At 46.3% G+C, this 21943-nt stretch overlaps 1 protein-coding gene across 5 annotated transcripts; it reads left to right on the plus strand.

The window, feature by feature from the left end:
• Positions 1-449: 449 nt before the first annotated feature.
• SERTAD4 (SERTA domain containing 4) lies at positions 450-12836 on the plus strand. 5 transcript variants are annotated; one of them, XM_081026791.1, is made up of 4 exons: positions 450-1953; positions 6900-7091; positions 8310-8425; positions 10288-12836. In XM_081026791.1, exons 2-4 carry the CDS (start codon positions 6917-6919, stop codon positions 11056-11058), a joined length of 1062 nt encoding a protein of 353 aa, XP_080882917.1. In that variant the 5' UTR covers positions 450-1953; positions 6900-6916; the 3' UTR covers positions 11059-12836. The 5 variants fall into 5 exon arrangements, with proteins under 5 accessions (XP_080882917.1, XP_080882921.1, XP_080882919.1 ...); XM_081026795.1 differs by lacking the exon at positions 450-1953 and adding an exon at positions 2109-2286; XM_081026793.1 differs by lacking the exon at positions 450-1953 and adding an exon at positions 2754-3981.
• The last annotated feature ends 9107 nt before the right edge of the window (positions 12837-21943 follow it).

Here is a 21943-nt window from a genome sequence, read left to right on the forward strand (position 1 = left end):
ACTGAATTCGATTTTCAAGTACTTGCACGGCTTCAACTGCCCTTGTACCTTTTCCTTGTCCTCTTCCCCCACTCAAATGAAAATCATATTCTACCCATAACCTGGGCATGCAACACCCATTGATTGTACAAAATGGCATCTTTACAATTCTTAAGTTATCATCATAATGGCTTATGTCATGCATGAGCCAATACAATTTAATGTGATTCAGAATAAAGCCAAGATGAATGTCCCACTCCCAATTTTAGGCATGCAACCCTGAAATGTCTTTTGGAAAAAATGAAATAATGCTGCTGGAAGTCTGTTGAGTTCGTCTGTTTTCAGCATAATTGCCTCTCTCAGCTTCCTAATACTCTTAAAACCTCTGAGAGTCTTTAATGTACAAAGTTCAACAAAAATACCTTCAAAACAGATTAGTTCTAATTATGTTTAATATTTGTTTGCTGCTTTATTGAATAAACTACATTTGCTTTTAAAAAAATTCACTTAACTGCATGTCAGTCACCCAAATTTTAAGTGTACAAATGAAATGGAAAACATTTATTACACAAATTTAATTATAATTCTAAGAAATAAACATGCAAATTAGATAGAGTTCAATTTGCAGATGCTAATCCTGGTCCTTGATCTTGCTCCTTTCCTCCCTGACTTGCAGTCTGTGCCTCTCCTTGATTCCTAGGGAGCCAGCCAGCCAGAGGTTTGCTTTTTTACAGTCGGAGGATCACTGTTTTAAAGAAGTGTTATATTTAGCACATCTGGCATGGTAGCAGTAAACAAACATTATAGTCTTTGTAACACTTTTGCGCAGGTGCCTTCCCCCCGGTTTTATTAGTTCTATGCCTTCCAAGTCTCTGCATTCATTACACCTGAAATGACCCATCTCGACTACAGAGGGGTCCCTAGACAGGAGTTATGAATTAATGTTCCAAAAAACAAACTCCAGTTGAGCCCAATATAGAGGAAACTTACCATTTGCAAAATAATGTGATTCTGGGGTGGTTTAAGCTACATTCTCTTGACCAAGGACAATCTCCTTTATTACTATTTTATTTCCTGGAGGTTTTCCCTTGAGGCTCCCCACCCAGAAAGTGTTGCCAGTTGAAGTTGCAGCAGGAGCACGGTTGCTTTTGTATACACTCGGGAGGGGACTGGGCGGGGGCAGAAGGCGAGGGGGGGAATAACTGCTTGGTCCTGCAAAGACATCTGTTTCTCATCTCCGTTTGCTGTGGCAAAGGAGAAGAAAGTCTTTTGCAAAGGGTGGGAAAGGCATAGATTTTTTTTTTTTTTAAATCACACGCACACACAACAACAACAAAACTAAACCAAATTAAAAAAAAAAAAGAGAGAGAGAGAAGACATCTCAGAAGGTTGCCGAGTGAATACAGTATTCTGCTGGAACCGGGCCCCCCGGGCTAGGGCGGGAGCCGGGAGCGCGTGGGGTCTGGGCAGCGGGCTGGAGCTGAGCCCGCGTGTCCCCGGGCACCGGGAGGGGAGGGGGAGGGGGAGGGGGAGGGGGAGGGGGAGGGCGGGCGGGAAGGAGGCGGGGGGCGGGCTGGGGTGGGGGCGAGGGGAAGGCGCCCCGTGTGCTGCTGAGCGGCGGCGGCGGCGGCGGCGGGAGCAGAGGGAGGGAGGGAGGGCGCGCGCTTGTCATGTTCCCTCTCTCACCCTGGGGGCACGCTGCACAACCTCTCCTCGGAAACCCACGGGGAAATGGCAAACAGGATTGACGGGTTTCACGCGCTCCTCGCTAGACAGAGCGGCTCATTACCATAACCGTCTGCAGCGACGGCGGGACCTGCCCGGACCCTCGCGCGCCGCGCAGCAGCGGCCCCCGCCGAGCGGGCCCGGGGCGGGACCGGCGCGACTGTGCCCCGGCGGCCGCGCTGGCGCCGAGCCCGGAGCGGACACACAGCGGCCGGAGCGCCGCGGCCGCCGCCCCCCGGTGACCCCGCGGTAAGAGGCGGGCGGCGGGCGGGCGGCGCGGGCGGAGGGGCCCAGGCCGGCCCGGGCGTCTGCTCGCGGGGACCGGCACCCACGCGGCCTCCCGCGCGCCCGCCGGGCACCGGGGCTGCGCCGGGGCCACCGCGTGGACTCGCGCCGGCCGGAGCGGGACCCGGGGCGGCGTGGGGCCGGCGCACAGCTGGGCACGGAGGCGGCGCGGGCTTCTCGCGGGGCTGGGGAGCGCCTCGCCCGGGGCGGGAACCGCCGCCTCCCCGCCTCCCCGCCGCCCCGCCGCTCCGGCTGCTCCGGCGGCCGCCCTCGTCCAGGGTGGGGACCGCAGCTCCGGTGAGACCCCGGGGTCCTCGGGGCCCGCGCGACCCCCTGTCCTCGGGGCCGAGGGTCGGTCGGTAGGAGGGATGCCGCCAGGTCCGGACGCCGGCGCCAGGCAGGTGGGAGGGAGCGGTGGTGGATGTCAGGGGCGCGTTCGTGAGAACAAGGAAGAGCTGCGGGGCCGACCCCTTCCGCCCGCCGCCCCCGCCGCCCCCGCACCCTCCTCGCCGCGCTGCGGGCGGCGGCGGCTCCTCTGTCCTCAGCTCACCTCCCCGGCGGGCTCGGCCGCTGCCCGCCCGCTCCACGCCTCCGCCTCCCCTCCCTTCCTCCCCGCCCGCCTCCTCCTCCCTCGCAACTTTCCCGAGTGTCCGGCTGGGGCGGCGGACGCCGGCGGGAGGTGCGGCCGTGTCCCCACAGCCCCGCTCCCACGGATGCGCAGGGCGCTCCCGCAGCCGCGGGCTCCGAGCGGGCGGGCGGGCGAGGGAGGGAGGAGGGCCGGGCGGGATCGGCTGCGGGCTGGAGCGCGGGCCGGGGCCAGCCTCGCCAGCCGCCCTGAGTCATTTCCTTGGAATCCTACCTTTGGTGTTCATTTCCCTTAGAAGGAAACTTGGTTTGAAAAAAAGAGAAGAAAAGAAAGAATAATAATAGCTCTTATTCTTCAGGAGAGACGCAGGACTCGAGCACCGTGGAAAGACAACTTGCCTTTGTTCCCAGACACTTGGGGTGTTGTTTACTTTCTCCTGAGGCCGGTGGCAGGCAGGGCTCTGCTTGCTGCCCCAGAGCGGGCGTCAGAGGCTTCCGCACGGACCCCCGGGGGGGTGTCTGATGCGGGAGCCGCGACCTGGTGGCTGCTGCCAGCCTACAGGGTGTGGGTTCTCCAAACCTCCCACCTCAGGCTTTGGGCCTGGGATGGAGAGACCTGGGGCCGGGTCTTGGACACCCGAGCACCCCTCCACCACCCCCCACCCCTGTCCCCACCCCATCCCTGTCCCCCTCAGGGCCAGGACCCGAATTCCCAGCACCAGGACCTGACCTCAAGCTCCTGGCCTCTCGGAGCTACAGCTGAGAAATGTACTTACTTCCCAGGGCGGACAGGTGTACTGCAGGGCCTGGCAGAAAAGAGACATCTGTCTTTTGAGAAGGGTTGAAGGATTTCATTCCTCCCATCCAGCCCCTTCCACCGCCACCACCACCAAGGGCTAGTTGAGTTGTTGAGATCTTACTAGGAACAGTGTCGAGGTCAGGGGTGTGATTCCACCTGGGCAGGACATTTAAGACGGGTGGCATCAAAGGTGCATGGAAAATAGCAGCCCTTTACTTCCTTGCTTTTCAGTACTGGAATAAGACCTCTAACTGCTGCAATGCTCTTCATCAAACGTTCTCGAATTTCCAGTGATAGATGGGGGAGGGATGGGCAAAGAATGACCAGGAGCCCCTGTTAAGTTCCAGGTGCGGCTGAATCTGTACCTACTCTGTTCTATGTGCCAGCCACTCCTATTAGCGTCACAAGGGCTCCTAGGGAAGAACAAGCCTAAGTCATCTGGAAAAACCGAATTGCATAGAAAGAAATGCCTGGTGACTTTACTGTGAGTATTTGCTGGGGGAAAAGCTTGACATTTTAGCCCTCAGTCTTCTGGGAATGCTTGAGGTGTCATTCCACTACATCTACTTGGCTGACAAAACAGACATGCAGGAGCCTGAAGATAAAAGGTTAGGACCTTTTTATTTTTTAAACCCATGTATAGACAAAACACACTTGAACACCCTTCTTTTGAATCCATTCACCTCTGACGTTAAAAAAAATAATTTTTTACCATTAATGTATATCTTTGACTGTATCTAATATTAACAGCACACAAATTTGTGAATTTAAACTTCTGAATTCAGTAGTAGAATTATAATGTAAATCTTATCATACAGAGAATAATGACAGTTTGGATCTGTACATATAACACAAATAAAAAAATCATGTGACACGTTGGTGCTTAGTGCCACACACTCCCAATTCTTCACGAACGTTAAACTCACCCTCTTAATTTGTTAACATCCCGATTTAAGTCCTAAATAGACTAGGAGGACTCAATTGCAAAATGTCCTCCCCACTCCCAAATAATCACAACTCATTTATATTTTATTCAGACTTATTCAATCACTTGTGGAACTCAGCCTCTCCAGGTTAAGATTTTGTGTGTAAAAGTTTCCAATTCAGAAAAGAAAAACTTAACTGAAATTAGGTATCATAAAGGAAAAAAGCCAAGATAACAGTTCTGCCATGTTTCAAGTTCAAATGGGTAATGATAGAATTTCATGTACTGGAAACAATACTAACAAATAGAAACCCTGACACCCTTAACAACCAAAACAGCTACAAGTCATTAAAATATGAACAAACTTACTAACAAAGAAGAGCTCAGGGCCCACATAATGTCCTATTAAACAAAGGTAATTGCTTCTAGGGGCCTGCAAAGGCTTTGCTTCCTGAAGGGGCATGAATTTGTCAACCTGCTTTGGTTTAGATGTAATAAAAGTTCAACACAGGCAAAAAGCTTGGATCTTATTCCCAGAATCCAGCACAAAAAGGAGTGTAAATTTCAAGCTGGAAAATATTGTTACAGTCTCTAAAACAGGGCTACTTACTGACTCTGAGAAGAAGCTGGAATTCATTTGTTCCTGGCAATAGCACTTCCGGATACAATTGTCATAGAATAGGTTAAGAATTTCAATTTGGACTATTTCATGAGAGCCTCCCAGGGAATAAATTATCATGAGGTTTAAATACCTTGTTCGGATGCCAAGTTTGAGGGGTGATAGACAGAATGGTGTAGTTTGTTAAATCAATGTAGTCTAAATTTTGTGGTTGATGAGTCAAAGAGCAAAATTAATGACATGTTCCACCATTTCTTTTTAGGGAATTAATTGAAACTTTTTTTTCTCTTGTAATAAGATTTTCTAATAAGTCCTAGCTGCTGCCTCTTTGGAGGGCATTTAAAAAGAGAAGGGGTAGGTGATTTAGAAGCCCAAATCAGCTGGGTCCTAATTCTAGCCACTGACCTGGACACCTCCCCTGGCTGTCAGAAGGCCTTGCTTCATTCTTCAGTGATTGGGACGGAATTTAGGGTCTCAGAGAGAAGCCTGGTGAAGGGTGGAGTCATGCTGCCAAGAGCTGCTCTGTTAGCCAGAAGGACATTGTCCCTTGAATGAAGCTATTTCCCCTTCTCCTGGTGTCTTTCCTCCTTTTACCTGGAAGTGGACCCTTGGTATACCCTTGGTATACCCTTGGTATAACGTGTAGGTAATAATAGTCTCCCACGAGACAATGGGAGATTCACCCTTTCCCCAAAACATTACAAGCTATGTAATTTGGGGAAGAGAGCACGAACTAGACCCTTAGTGTCTACTTGAAAGACAATCAATCTGCAGAAAGCAAGCCTGACATCACTCTTTGTGACAGTTCTTTATACTGCAAAGTGAGATAGTGGAGGTTTGGCTCTTCTAAAGGAACTGGCACCATTTTAATAAGATATTGAGGCTACCCTGCTGTCACCATTGACCTATGGCCCCCAGGTCTTTTTACTTTAGTATCAGACCCCCTTCTCCCTTGAACTCACGCTTGACCCTACCTTGAGCCCTACTTAGGACCAAGTGAAGACTCTGGTCCCCATTGAAATGCCCCACCCCCCACCTGGGTTACAGAGGAGCCCAGAGCACATCACAGAAGAGAGGTTCCCAGTCTCCTTGAAGGCCACAGGGAAGAACGTGAACTGGGGAGAAGGGCAGTGATGTGCTGCCTCTTGGAAAGTTCCTGCCTTGTGTCTGGGCTTTGCAGTGTAAAGAGTTGTTGGCTGCCTCTGGCCCTGAAGCCCTGGCTCCTGTTTAATATTCTGCTTGCTCCGTTGATGTTGTGCTTGGCTCCTGTGGGACTGCAACTCACGGCTTGAAACTGGAGCCAATTTTCTGTCTTCATCTCTCAGTGTTTTGACTGGAGGCAGATCCAGTTCAGGCCGATCAGGGCTGGTGGAAACAACTACCAAGTGTGTCTCTGTCTGCTTCGCTTTGGGAGAAGAAAGTGGAGGGAGCCCCAGAATGTTGTAGAGGAACTGGCCCTGCGGAAACGAGAGGAGGAGGGCAGCAGAGCAGACCAAAGCTGAGAGCGTCAGTAGGGATTCCGGTGGAGATTTCTGCCTCCCCTACTCTGCTTTTGATTGATTAGCAGATTTCATCAAAGGAGACTCCCAGGGGATTGACTAGAAAATTGATTTTGCCTTATTAATAGAAAGGAAACGCAAGGGTTTTGGCCTTGCCTCCTAGCGGTACATTTTCTGCGGGAAGGTCAGAAGGAAAATGTGTTTAGGAGGCAAAGCAGCTGTCTGGAAGAGGGCTGAGGGGAATCTGAGAACAATAAGAAAGGGGGTTTTAAAGATCCGCCCATGAAATGCAGATTGCTGAACATAGAGGCTGAGCTAATAGCAGCAAGAAGAGTTTGCTGAGGCTTTCTTTGAAAAAAATAATAAAGTGTTTCAGGGTGAAGGGAAGGACCAAGAATTAAAAGTTTCCCAAAGCAAAGGGGCAAAGATGCCAAGGCCATCCCTTGGCTTGCTCTTGATGAGGGCTGTTTTCTGTTTTTTCAGATCTGAGGCTGTCAGAGATGACTCTGGTTCTGTCCATGAATAGCTTCTGCGAGCCCATTGTCTCGGAAGGAGCTGCTGAAATTGCAGGGTACCAGACACTATGGGAGGCTGACAGCTACGGAGGCCCGAGCCCCGCAGGGCCAGCCCAGGTTCCTCTGCAGGGAGACCGGGGAACCGGCCCCCCACTGGCAGGTACTGCTCTTGACCTTTCCCCTGCTGCCCTCTGAGGCCAGACTGGTGGGGTGGGTGGTGTCTGGTGCACCCCTCTGCGCTGAGCCTTGCTCTGGGGACTTCTCAGGGTGTCTGTGCACCTCTCTGAAGTGAGCCCCGGGCTCCAGGGAGAGGACCACAGGTGATATTTAAATTGCATCCAAATCTGAGTCTGGATATGTACGGTTGCTTCGTGTGTAGGTCATGCGTCTGTATTTTTAAGAGAACTAAACCAGATTTTGAAACTCTCAGTTTGAGTTTTGGTTTTCAACCCTGTGGAACTGTATGGCTCTCTCAGAGCGGCACAAGCCCTGGTGGGCTCGACAATTAAATCTTCATCTCACGAGACAAAAAGAATCTGCACTTTGGACCCGCAGCTATGTGTCGCTTCTTTTTATTAAGCACACAATTGGTGTTTGGTATTGTGGGGGGAAAAATTTTCACAGCAGAAAATAGAAATATGTTCTTTTGGATTCTTTATTCTTGTATTTTAAGGTAAGTTCCTTTGGCTATTGTGTAGTACTAGCAGTTTAAAAAACAAAAACAAACCTGCAATGTAAAATAACTATTAGTGAAGTCCATTCTGCTAAAAAGCATTAAAAGCTGTAGTCTTTAAAAATTAGACCCTACTTGAATTCATGGTTGACCTGTTACATTTTTGAGAGCAGAAAGGACTTTAGTTACCCAAATTTTAATTTAAAATTGCATATTTTGAAAGAAAGAATATTATAACTCCAATGTACAGATAATCATTTGTTTCCTTACCTAGAGCCAATAATATTTTAAACTTGTTTGATTTTTAGTGCTTACAGCTTAACATGTATACATTTGAACAGAGGTGTTATGGTATCATGGATTTAATTAAACAATTTGAATAAATACTAATATTTCAGAGTTGTTCCCCACCTTCCCTTTATGAATTTTGCTGTTTGCCTGTGCATAAAATTAAGGGTCTGAGTATTTAGTAAATGCTGAAATATGTCATTTTCCTCTGTAATTGTCTAGAAATCCTTGCCTGGCCTGGGTCGCAGGATTCCGTATGATAGCAACTATTAAGACAAGTGTTTATTTTTAATCACCACATGTACAGACAAATACGTAGCCAAGTTATCTCCTAGAAGAAAAGGAAAGGAAAGTATTTTGTTTGGAGAACCTCTGGCAAACCGCATGTCATTTGTCATATCTGATTTATTACCACAGGATCACATTACAGGGGAATTTCAAATCCTATAACAGCATCCAAGATCACATACTTTAAGAGGAAGTATGTGGAAGAAGAGGATTTTCACCCACCACTCAGCAGCTGTAGCCATAAAGTATGTTTTTTTAATAGTCATTATTTTTATTAAGAGTTTAAGATACTTAGTAACAGTTGCTTGATTCATTTCCAAAAATTAAATTGTTCCACCCAAGCAATGAAAATGAGCCACTTCTCATCAGAGCCATATTAATTGTTGTCACTTTTTTGGGTCCTGTGTTATTTTTCACAAGGAGTTGAAGAAAAGAGCCAGCGGGAGCTCCTCTACCCAGAAATAACAAAATTATGTAATCCAAAGAACATCTTTTTTACAAATGATTTCATTTTTCTCAAGTTGTGTTAAGGGTTATGGTTATTCCACGTTTTCACATGTCCGGAAATACACTAGCTCTTCTGCGAATGGTCCCCGCTCTGGGCTCTCTCCCGTGGCCAATACCACTTCTGTGTGCCCACGTGGGGGTGGTTACCCAGGGCTTTTCCCGACCCCTTAGGGGTGGACTCACCCTCCCGTGAATGTGTGCATGAAAGCATGCACTTCATTGTACACGCATTACATATGTTTCGTTTGTTAAAAATATATAATTCATTCCCGAGAAAAGACCAAAGCTAACTTTTTGCACGTGTTAGAAGAAAATAACAGGATCCGAAAAGGGTGTAGAAGTATGCAATTGGACACCTAAGCTTTTCAAATACCAGTTCTTTTTCCTTATGGTTGGTTGTCTTCCTTCAAAAAATAGCTGATGATTTCATCAACCCAAGACCATAGTTGTCTGAAATGCAGAGAGCATTTTCAGTTTTTTGATTCATCTAGCTGTCTCCTCTTAGCCCCACCCCCACCCCCATCGGTTAGATGCCGCTTTGTCCCTGCTCGTCAAGACACTGGCAGGTGCCAGGCTTTGCCCTGTGTGTGTAGTCCCTGCATTTGGTCAGCCTGCACTGGTTTCAAAGTTCACAGCTCCTCAGGTTATGCTACCAGTTGGCTTTTTTATGAGCTGGAAGAGCTGGCCCCCAGGACACAAGCAGTTCATTTCTGTTTTAGTTTCTGTGTGGTGGTTGTAGCTGTTTTCCAATTGCCACTGGATTTTACCAACCATCACACAATGATATGATGGTATCACCCAGCTCAGGAGTGAGTCCTCTCGTTTTCTCTCTGCATCTATTCTCCTGCCTGTCCCCAAAAGGACACCAGCTTTGTTCCTTCAACTGACAGATCCTTCCTGGTTCTGAGCTTGGTTCCTTATCATTGTCCCCCTATCGAGCAAGGATAATTGCAAGTATGAAAGCCAAAGGATGAAAAGAGGGATAGCACTGAAAGCCAGGTCTCATGCTCCTTGATGGTGAAGTATACTCATGATGACTTGCATCTTGGCATCTCTTTAAAAACACTTGTTGATGTACAATATATGAGTGTGTTTGTGTGTGTGTGCGTGTATTTGTATATGCACACATAAAAGCACAAGTGTCATAAGAGCACAGCTTGATGAATTTCACAAAGTGAATATATCTATGTCACTAACATCTGGCTCAAGAAGCAATATGACCAGGACCCAAAACCCTTCGTTGTGCCCCCTTCTAGTTACTAGCTCTCTGCCTGCCAAAGAAACTGCTGTCCTGACTTCTAACGCGTGCTGTTGTGTGTTTTTCCATTCCCTTCACTGCTCCTTAAAAGAGACAACAACCTGACCTGTCCTTGCTGAGGTCTGCATTGTGGCCGGATTCCATGGTGCTTGACCAGGCGAGTGAGTCAGGAAAGGGGACATTAGCAGCACGAGGGACAGCATCTCTAAGTGAACGGGGGTGGGGGAGACACACAGGACCACAACATGACCAGACCCAGAAACTGCCAGGAAACAAACAGGCTGTGATGCTGGTTTTATGTAGTCCATTTCCTAAGCTTTCTCTTCCTTTTTTGATTTTTAGACCATCTCAATTTTTGAGGAACGAGCCCACATCCTTTATATGTCCTTAGAAAAACTAAAGTTTATCGATGATCCGGAAGTGTACCTCCGAAGATCTGTCCTTATAAACAATTTGATGAAAAGGATCCATGGAGAAATTATCATGCAGAATAACTGGTGCTTTCCTGCCTGCTCTTTTAATGGCACCTCTGCCCAAGAGTGGTTTATGGCTCAAGACTGTCCTTACCGAAAACGACCGCGGATGGCCAAAGAGGAGTGTGAAAAGTTTCATGCCTGCTGCTTTTACCAAGAATGTGGTGGTCACTACCTAAATGTACCCCTTTCGGTTAATGCTAATGTCGGAAGTGCCTCCACCACTGCCTCCCCTTCCTCTTCCACCTCTTGCTCCTCATCTTCCTCTTCCTCTCCCCCTCTGCCTTTACCGAGTTGTTCCCACCAGGTGGATTTTGGTGTAGGCAGCGCACCTATTTACAAGGGTGATGGCCAGATACCTGCCAACGAAATCTTTGTTACTAATGTCAGGTCACTTGGTGTTCAGGAAAAGGCCAAATTAAATGATGAGAAAGCCAATAATGACACCAGCAGGGATGGTGGCCCCCTGAGCCATGAACCTGTGGGAAATGACCTTGCTTTTGAGTGCAAAGGCCAATTTTATGATTATTTCGAGACTGGATATAATGAAAAAAACAGTGTAAGTGAGTCTTGGAAAAAGTCCTTACGGAAAAAGGAGCCGTCACCAAATAACAAACTGTGCTGCAGCAAAAGGAAATAGAACATGAGCCGTCTTATCACCGAAACTTTGAAGCATGCCCAGCATGATCAATTAGCTCTCATAAATTTTATTTTGAATGGATTTTCTAGTTTTGTACAACTGATACAATTATGCCATGAACAGGCCGTGTCATTTTAATGCCTGGAAAGCAGATTGCATAAAACCTCTGTATAGTAGGCGTCAGCAAGCTACTTATAAATGTGGTGATTTTACCAAGATAACAGTTAACTTAATACTTAAAAGTCTATCCTGGTTTTCTTACAGAAAAGATCAGTAGATTAGACTGAGGGACAATGTGCCCTTGTGATATTTTCATTACCCCCAAGGAGCCTGTCACTAGCTGAGAAACTTCAACGTTTGCCAATTAATTAGGTAGTTATTTGGTAAACAAGTCAATATAACCAGCAAAGGATGTCTGCTTCGTCTATATGATACAGTATTTTTTTCTGAATACATGACTGAAGACAGGGAGCTAGGTGAATAGCTTCGTGGTGATGTTAAGTACTTGTACTTAACAGTCTGTGTGACAGATGAAAATAGGATGTACCGGAAATGAAACACACCCACCTAGGGGCGAGGATAGTACTATGTGTAGAGGGTACTCTGCAAGTTTCCTCTTGCCTGTGGTGGGGGGTGAGGCTTTTAGACAAGTGTTATACAGGGCGATTTTTGGTGCCTTACTTTATCTTAATTTTTGCCAATGTGAAAATTAAGGATAAATCAGAGTTACAGCAGGGATTTAACAAACAGGAAAAAACAAAAACAAAAAAAAACACAGGGTGGATCAATATTGTTTGGAAACCGTTACCTTCGAACTATTGCGTTAAACTTTTGATTCGACATCTCTAGTCTTCCTTTATTTTTGATGCCCAATTGCTTTTGAATTTGGCATTTTAGAAAGGGATGGAGGAAACAAAAGAGAGCTGTTGGAAATCAGCACTAGCTGCTTGAGCTTTTCTATGGCAACGGTTTGTTGCTGGGGTTTGGGTTTTTTGGGTTTTGGGTCATTTTGTTTGGTTTGGTTTTCTTGTCCAATGAAGTTCATGAACCAGTGGCATGCATTATATTTTAATCTGTTTTGCATCGTTTCACTTGTTTAGATTATAAAAGCATGTGGTTTTTTTATATATGACTTTTGCTGTTGATTAAGAAGCACAATGTTAATAAATGATGTGGTGATCAATGAGGTTTTTTTATCTTAAAGAATGTAAAGATTTTAGGTTTTGGAAAGTTATTTTGGAGAAATGGGACTCAGTCGGCAATAGCTAGTGTATATTTAGTCAGCATTTTCCTCAAGAATTTCTTTAATTTGTACATTTGCAAGAGGGTTCAGAGTGCCCCGCTCTGACCATTCTTCTTTCCACTCTAGCCAATTCCTTCTGCTAAACTGTGTTCCAATTCCCAAGGTTACTGATTGACTTGGGCTTCCTTAGACAATACTTCACAGGAACCAAACGCCAAACGGAGGAAATAAGTAAGTCCTCCCAGTTTCTCCAAGATAAAGCTTTTTTTTTTTATTGCTATTAATATTAAATATAGGTCTCATTCATACAGTGTATGAGTAGGATCATAATTTGGACAATGTCCTCAAGGACCAATTTTTAAAACATGTTCTTGTGTTATGGCTAAATAGTCTAGTAAGGTTTTTGTCCTTTATTTTCAATATTTGATAAACATTTGATGTTGAAAACTTAGATGGTAGATGCTTGTATATGAATGTGTTGTTGTAATAAAGTGAGGTTTTCTTGATATATATTTATTAAAATGATCAAAATTCATTAAGATTTTCTTATTTTAATGATCATCGGCTATGCTTCTCTTTTCCATTGTTCTTTCTCCTTTAAAAAACTCAAAACGTCTAAAAATTGTAGTGGGCAGTGACCACACAAGAGTTTTCGAAACAAAAGCGTGCTTGAAGAGGTCAGTCTGATAGGTGTTTTAGAATGGTCCTAGTTTGTAAGTTTAGATTTCTGTGGATTAAGAACATAACGTTAACAAATGAAGTAGTTAGTGATCAATAAGGTTTTATCTTAAAGAATCTAATGATTTTGGTTTTTGCAAAGTTTTTGAAAAAAATAGCATAACATGAAGCTGTAAATACTGAGTCTTACTGGATTCCTTTAGGAAATGTCAAATTGTCAAGAAGCTGACCAGTATGTAAATGGTTAAAACAGCGGCAGATTATTGCTAGTAGTATTCTGTATAATTCTGGATTAATGTTATTCTTAGAGGTTAATATCTTATTTGATAAAAGGGGAAAGCTAGTTGGAAGCCAATTAATTTGTCAAATGTGGCGTTCTTATTATTATGAGTGTAATGCATCATGGAAATTTAAATATGAAAGAAAGGACTTATCCTTTTTGCTTTTCAAAAGCCCCAGCATTACCAGATGTTTTTCTTGATGGCCAAATCTGTAAATGACAGAGTTTTTTCCACAGCATTCACCTGAGCTCTGGGCATACGCATGTGCTCAGTAGAACCCTCCAGAGCTTCTCTGCAGGAGGAGTGGTGAGTCTGAATCCAGCCACATTAAAATTTGTAATTTTTAGTTATCAAGTTTTTGTTTCTAGGACATTTCCGGCTTACTAAAAGAAATACTTCTTCGTCACCAAAAAAAAATAATAATAATCCCTAAACATTCATCCAAATAACAGAAATGTTCCTGTTGTTGGTACGAGAACATAGGGCCTCGTGTGTTCCTGCGTTGTCATTTCTGCTCAGGAGATATTAAGTTAGGTTTTTCCAGAGTGGCCAAGGCACCCCTTGGTAGTAAGTTAAATCTATAAACTGGGTTCTATAGTTATAGCCTCAGAGATCGGAAAAGCTAAGACACCCTCCACACCACCTTGTCTATCCACCTTGAAGTAGCACTTTTTCACACTGCTGTGCCAGCTTTAAGGAAAACCCGATGTAGCAGAATCCAGACTTTTTAAAGTTAAACGAGGGGAAATTTTCACTTAAGAAAATGGCCCAGCTCCCCAAGAGTGCCTTTAATAGCTACTCCCATAGGTATCTAGGTGCATGTCATTAACCAAATCATTAACCTTTGTCTCTGGTCCTTCCTCTGTAAAAGCAGGTGATGTAGAACAAGGTCTGTAAAGGTATTTGAAAAAAGCCAAGGTAATCGTCATATCCTTCCACTCTTAAAACCCGGTTTTTCTATACTTTACCTTGAAGAGGTCCAGGGGACAAGATTGTGGGGAAGGGGACCTGGGAGGAAGGGAGAAAAACAAAACTGGTAGAAGTGATTATTGACAACTAATCAGTCAACGATTAGGGTAAAATCTTTGGCATGATCTTTTAAGACAACAGAAATTTCGACCATTTTACACGCCACTTCACTGAATAAATGCTGAAGCAAGTGAATGAAGGTGTTTATTTTTAGAGCTCATAGATATAATTTTGTCAAAGCATGGTTACCCACCCCTCCAATTGTGAACTTCTGTTCCAGCTCCACTTGATCATTTCTTTTCTGTGTATTGAGGAGAGCCAGAGAACACCTTGCAGAAGACATGGGAAGACATGCAGCAGAGATGTCACCCTCACAATAGAGATCAGACAAGGATATCAGGAATCTTATGTGATGCAGCTAGGCTTTTATACCCCTCAAACAAATTGTGAGCAGAAAACGTTTTTGAAAATAATTAGTTGTTTGAATCCATTTTTATGACAGCCCCATAAATTTCAAGTCACTCCATAGTTAAGATTATCACATCCCTGCCAGTTTGAAAAACACGGATTTTGCATGGCACTAACATTGATGGTTGAAACTAGATGCAGAACTGTTTCGTGAAGAGAATGAGATCACTAAATAATAAAAGGGACAATGCATGGTTTCTAGTAACTCATTTTAAAATGGCTGTGTTTTGGTTCTGTGCTTTAAAATAAATGCATTGAGGGTCTGGTAATTTAGTACACGGTGCCTCCTTTGCTTTCTTAGAGTTATAGTGGATAAGCGAGGCATGTTCTCTTCACATGACTATAATTTCTCTATTTTATGTGATATAGCTACATGACCTGAGGTCAAACAGTTACTAGTTTAGAGATTGTTTCCAGCCCTGTGTACATGCCATATTTTAGCTGGGAGAACTCACTTAGGAAAAGCACTTGCAAAGATGTAACTTATGAACACTTGAGTCTCGCATCCTGCCCATAAAGTGCATCAGCAAGTGAGTTTAATAAAACATGCTGTTTAAAATAGTCTGTAATTTCCTGTTTCTGCATTTCCCTTCAGTATCTCTGACAGGCTGTAGAACTATGACTAAACGAAGGGAATTTACACAAGCTAGTCTGCTGCTGTTTGCAAACCATTGCCACGAGCTTCATCTTTGGTAAACAGATCTCTGGTGGGCTGTCTATGGTTGGGTTTTTTTCCCTTGGTGTTGGTCCAATTTGTTAATCTTGAAATGCAAGCTATTTATTGATAGCTTGGAAACACTTGCTTTTGACCACCATGAAACATAGAATGTATGGAGATGAATGAATCATTTCTCATGAAATTTCCCATGTTTCTCAGCCCCATTTTTATAACTGTGCCCTTGATTTAAAATTATAAAATCTTAGGGATGGCCGTTTAGCTCAGTTGGTTAGAGTGTGCTGCTGATAATACCAAGGTTGCCAGTTCGATCCCTGCATGGGCCACTGTGAGTTGCGCCCTCCTTTAAAAAAATAAAAGTTATAAAATGCCATATCTTGTGGGAGGAGGGCACACATAGAAAAGAATGCAGACATAAGTTGTGATCTTGCTTCCTGCCATGATCCCAAGACCGTGGGCAAATAGCAGGACTTGGGGGAGAAGGGACAGGGCCTGTAGCAGGTACTGTCTCTCTCTATCCGGGCAATTCCATCACAGCAGCTGAGTCCAGGTATCAGGCCTATGATCCTCCACTGCCCTCTCTGATTGGTCAGCTCACACATGAACCCACCCTGGACGCTTCTAGATGCGGTAATTTTTCTGCAAATGCCTCTGAGTAACTGCAATGAGCTAAGCTCAGATGTAACATAACTCTTGTGTCCTGGCAGTCAAGAAGTGAGCAGACCTCTGAAATGCGCCTGGCACCGCAGTCAGGCATTATACCATCCTCAAACATCACAAAACCCTTGAGTGCACGGTAAGGAAAAGATGGAGAATGACAGGTTATAAGACATGGGATTTCAGCAAAAGGATTTCTGATGGAGTAGAGTGGAAGAAGTCTGAGAAATACAGTGAATTCATTTTCTTTAAGGAAAAGTCTAAAGATTGAAAAGGAAGACTTTTTTTTTTTTTTTTTGTCAAACCTCTTGATGAGGACAGGAAAAATAATTTCAGGGACTAAAAGATTTCCTCTATGCTTTTACAGGAAGAAAGAAATGTCTTATCTGCCCTTTCTGGGAGCTGGGAGGGTTTTTCACCAAGCCCTTTGATGCCGTGCTTTTCAATGAACCTACCAAAATATTTTTGGGACTGCATATAGGCATTAACCCAAGGCATGTCACTCCTGTGCTGCTCAGGCACAGCGATTGTGGATTTCTCATGAATATATTGTGTTTCCCCGAAAATAAGACCTATTAATTTTTGCTCCATTAGGGCTTATTTTCAGCGGATGTCGTATTTTTTTTCATGTAAAACAATCTACCTTTATTCAAATACAGTCATGTCATCTTCTGGAACATCGTCATAACGTACTAAATGTGTCCGTCTGGCAGAGATCTTAACTGATTTTCAGGATAATTCTTGTAGGATAATTCTTGTTTTCAGGGAACACGGTAGCAGAGGGTTAAGAGTGTGGGATTTAGAGTCACTCTGGCTAGACACAAATTCCAGCTCTGCCACGGTAGCCATACAACATTGGCTTTGGCCAGCAAGCCACTTCACCTCCTAGTGCCTCAGTTTCCTTGGCTGTAGGATGGGGTGGCATGCTGTACCCACCTTATGAGGTTGTCAATTATCAGGGAAGGGACTCCACCTTGCCTGGGTGCCCATTATGGGTGTGCAATACAGTAATTTGTGAGTCTTAGCACATCTCCACTGGACACTGTCCTGGGTACCCTGAAAGGTGGACCTGATAGCACCAGATCCTCCTTTTTGTGGAAAATGTTCAGCCTCCTGGGTGCTGTACAGCAAGCTTGAAATTAAATAAGGAAATGAGGTCAAACCTGGGGACCCAGAATCCTTAAACAGCTAGGAAAGTCGTCATTGGTTTCCCTGAGATATTTTTAATATTTCAAAAAGATTACTGGAAATCATAAAATTTCCTGAAAGCAGTTGCACAGCCTAACCCATGTCAGATTTCTTTACCTTTGGCTGGAATTAAATCAGCTCTGGGTTAACATGGTTAGTACAAACTGAGAAGAAACTCTGACTGGGAAAATGAAGGCATTATCCTTAATAAATACAATTTATTTTGTAGATAGAATCTTTGAGAACATTGGCTGTGTGAAGGGAATAAGAGGTATCCCTTACAAGTGAAAAGATTAAAACTGCTAACTTCTAACGCATCCCCCGGATTTGCCGATGTTCAAGTGTATTCAATTACTGTATTGAATGATTCTCTTAAATCTAGTTTTTACCCAGAAAATGTACAGAATTCAGTGAATCAATTTAGAGTAAACATTATTCCTAGTGTTCCTATACCTGATAAAGGAGCCCAAATAGAATTTTCTATATAATCATAACTTTGAGGACACGGCTTATCATAAAACAACTACAACACAATTTCCATTTACAAGTTTAAAACGTAGATCAAGTAGGGCGCTTGTCCCTGCTTCAAAATCTCATCCCTTTCTTTGTGGCCTTTAAAATCAGAGCCCAACTGATGGCTTCAAAATAGGATTCCATTTTAAAAATTACAGTTCCATCTCTCTCAATTTTTCAAGAGCGTATATTTTTCCATAACGTGCGGTACATCTTTAGTAAACCCGATCAGTGGGTCTGAAATGAGAACAAAGGTGAACCATATGGTTTGAGAATGAGAAGTGGGCACCAGAGTATAATAAAAGGAAATATAGTGTGGTGCCCTGATGGTTCCAGGACTTCCCTGGCACAGGTTCTCCTCCTACCCGACCGGGCTCTAGGATCTCATGATTGGCACCTAGTTGACATATGAGCCAGCTAAGAGAGGCACTGGGAGGCCAGGACACCTCCACCTGCCCAGGGACATCCAACCTGGCCATCTCCAGACCCTGGTCCTGTCCGTGTTTGGAAATTCAGCAACAGGAGTAGATTTTTAATTTTCTCACGGGTGGGATTCCAACCAGTAAGGATGACCAATTAGAATGCTCTACCAGTTCAGCCTTGAGCTAGCCAATTTTAGCCAAGATGGCTTAATGTACAAAGGATGTAAGGGATGCAGGGCATCTCTCTGTCTGGAAACAATATTAGTCCCTGCACAGAGAGGACCCATAAAGAAATCCTGGGGGCATCTGTTCATCTGGATGTTGTAATGGATGAATAAAAACAGGCTAGGAAGAGCCCTGGGATGGTATTTGTAGGAATCGATTGATTTCCAACTTTTACTCTCATTGAAGATCAGACAATGTTTAACTCAATCATTCTAAAATGTTCTAACTTTTTGCTTATTTTCTTACAGTTTATTGTATTGGTTTTCGGTCAGATGATTGCTGTTTCCTAGCCACAGAATTATAACCAAGTTATTGTTGAGAGCACTAGGTTGGGAATTAGGAGGCAGGTTCTTGCCCAGCTGTATCACCCACTAGCTGTGTAACCACTGACAAGCAAACCCATTAACTTCTTTGGGTGTTAATTTCCCATCTGTCAAATGATGAGGCTAAACTCAAGGGCCTCTAAGACTGGTTTCTTCTGGCCCTAACACTTGTGATTCTAACAATGGCGGTCTTTCTGAAGATGTTCACTTGAATTTTCTATGTCATCCCTTCCTTTCTTTCCCCAGCATGCCATCCCCCCCTCCCCCTCCCCGGAAAATGAGGAATTGCTTCTGGATGTTTCTTAAAGAATAAATGCCTGAGTTTTCCTGTCCAGAATGATCGTTTTCTGCCTATGGTTGCTAACCTATTGTCTGAAATGCATTTCTCCAAATAGGCCATGTTTCCGGTGATGTCTCAGTACAGTAACCACCCCCCGACCCCCACCCCCATTAACCCAGTAGCTCCATATCCGTAGCCAGCCAGGCACAGCGCCGCTCCCCCTGGCACAAGACTGTCCTCCCCTTCAAGCAACCAGTCTGCTTGCCCCACGCAGGCAGGAGATCCGAGAAATCCTCTTCTCTCTCATTTATGACTAATAAAATAGCGGACTTTCCCCCCTCTTTTTATGAAGACAGTCCTTGCAGCTGTGACTATAACTGTTTTTTTTTTTCATACGAGCTACGATTATGGTCCCATAACCCAATTAGTGTCATTTGGTGGTGGTCCAAGTGCTTCCGCTGCACGAGTTTTAATTTGGGGATCCCCGGAGGCTGCACTCCACATCTGTAGCGGCCCTGTTCTTCCTCTTCCCTTATTTGCTCGAGGTTTATAGGAGGATTAGCTGTGTGGTCTGGGAGGCGGCTGCTTCTCTTTCATCCGCACTGCTCTTGAGCCGCCAAGGAGCCTTTTACTTTTCATCAAGCCCTGGCACCTGGAGGGCGGGCAGCCGAGGCGACTGGAATGAATCAGTAGATGCCCTGCAGGCCCCGAGGGGCGCGGCCTTGCAAGCGTGGGGGAGGGGAGGACGCGGGGAAGGCTGCTTAGCGGGCGGCTCGCCTCCCGGTCCGGCTGGGCCAGGCCGGGATCCCTGGCGCGGGGCGCGGGCGCAGCCCCCCTCCCGCTGCCCCGCCCCCACTCCCTGGCTGGCAAGGGCTGGCGAGGGCTCGGGGCGCTCATTGTGCAGGCAGCTGGCACCAGCTGGGAAGGGAATTAGCATAACAAAGAGCCGGAGCGAGCGTGGCTCGGCCCGGCGGGGGCTCTGCAGAGCGCCCGGGGCTCGCAGCAGCCGCGCTGTCACCCGCAGCAGCGCGCCAGGGGCCGCCCGGCCCGAGACCCTCGGAGTGGCGTGGCCCTGCCCCACCGCCCGCATCTGCGCCGACCTGGGGTCAGCCGGGGTCCGGGCCACCCGGCTGGCCTGAAGAAAACAGTGGGTGTGGGTGTGAATGTAGGTGACAGCGTGAATGGGCGTGTGTATATACGGGTGAGTGTGGGTGTACAGGGGCGTGCATGTCGCTGTGTCCGTGGACATGTGAGTATGGTGTGAAAGGGCCACCTTCAGATGGGAGGCGACCCACCAGGTCCCTTCCCTCTGTCCCCACCAAGGCCTCTTTGTTTATTCCTTCCCCAATCGCCGGTTACCAACTCTGGCCGCACCGCAAAACCCCCTGGGGAGCTTTCAGCATCCAGACTCTGACCCCACCCAAAGACGCGCGAATAAGCAGCCGCGGAGCCTGGAGTTTAGGGCCTTCACGACCGTCCTTCGCCGTCACTGTTTGAGGTCAAGTGCACATTCCTCGAACACTTGCTTCTGTCTCCAGCTTCTGATTGGGCTCCTTCACTTCCGTGATTGCACAGAATCCTTATAGCTGCCCGGTGGGAAGAAAACTGTCGGGCAACTAAGGCTGTTAAGTGTTACAAAAGATCACAAAGATAGTAATTCGGCCTCCCGAATGGGAACCCAGAGATGTGGGGCTCAAAGCCCAAGTTCTTTCCACTGTAATGTTTTAAAATATAAAAACACCACTTTCTGAAGCGTTACCAGACCTCACGCTGTCCAGGTTCCTGGAAGGACGTAGGGAAACGAGGTCAGGGCTCAGCTAGACGGACCCCAAGGCCCGAGGTGACAGACAGGGCCCAGACGACATCCCTGGAAACTAATGGCCAGGGCCTCTCCGGCCTCGACTTCTGCACCACCACCGATCGGAGCCGTCCCGCTCCCCTCCCCCGCCTCGGGAATTGCAAAAAGGTCCTGGTGCAGCCCCCTCCGGACTCCCAGCCCCCGCCCTACAGGAAGGGAAAATGACAGCACCAGCCGTTCGCCGTCACTTAGGAGCTGTCTGCAGCTGCGCAGCCGGGGGCAGAGTAGGGAGGGGGCAGAAGGGAGAGCCCCGGCCGGGGACCTGGGGACCTGGAGACCCGGGATCCTGAGAGCTACACCTCCGCGCCGCGCCTCGGGCCTAGCGCCTGGGCCTCGCTTCGCTGCCCCGCGCCGGATTCTTCCTAGCGGGAGCCAGGCGTCTCTGAGGCTCCTCACGCTTGTCCCGATAGTAATCCCTAGCCTTGGCGGCCTGAGCAGTACTCCGGGAGAGGGAGGAGAAGAGAACTAAAATGAGCTGCAGGGCTCTGCCAGCCCCACGCTGCCTCATTACCCAGAGGTGTGCGTTTCCGTGAATGCAGGCCTCATTAGGCCTCGCATCGCCAAGCTCCAGAGGGGCCACCCAGGCCCACCTTCCCTTCTCGCAGTCTGCAAGTGAGGCCCAGAGAGATGAAAGTGAGTCTCCAGGTTGCACAGCTCTGACTGCCTGGCCGGCTTTACTCTGGCTGCACCCGGTCTCTTTGATGGGCAAACCCCAGTGTTTACTTATGGAGGGCCATATTGTCCTGCAAGAACCCGGTCATGGGGAAAGGTGCAGCCCACAGAATGCGCCAGTGTCTGGTCCTGGAGGTGTCCTGGAAAGGGAGAGGGTTGGAACCCTGGGCCCCCAGCCAGAGTATCTGAGTTCAGGAATGGGGCAGGTGAAGTGATGGCCCCACAGGGCTGGTGCTGGCTGCTGTTTATTATTATTAAGAGTTCAGAATTCTCCTAGGTTCTAACAACTGTGTTCGTTCTCAATAAATGGTTTTTTAATAATCATTTTAATTAGCAAAAAGGCTGTCTTATTAAAGCTAATTAAAGGCAATTTGGGAACCTTATTTTCATACAATCATAAAATTAGAGAAACAAGAGGCTGGAGAAATGGGG

This window comes from Rhinolophus hipposideros (assembly GCF_964194185.1).
Source record: "Rhinolophus hipposideros genome assembly, chromosome: 19".
In the NCBI taxonomy this organism is placed as follows: domain Eukaryota; kingdom Metazoa; phylum Chordata; class Mammalia; order Chiroptera; family Rhinolophidae; genus Rhinolophus; species Rhinolophus hipposideros.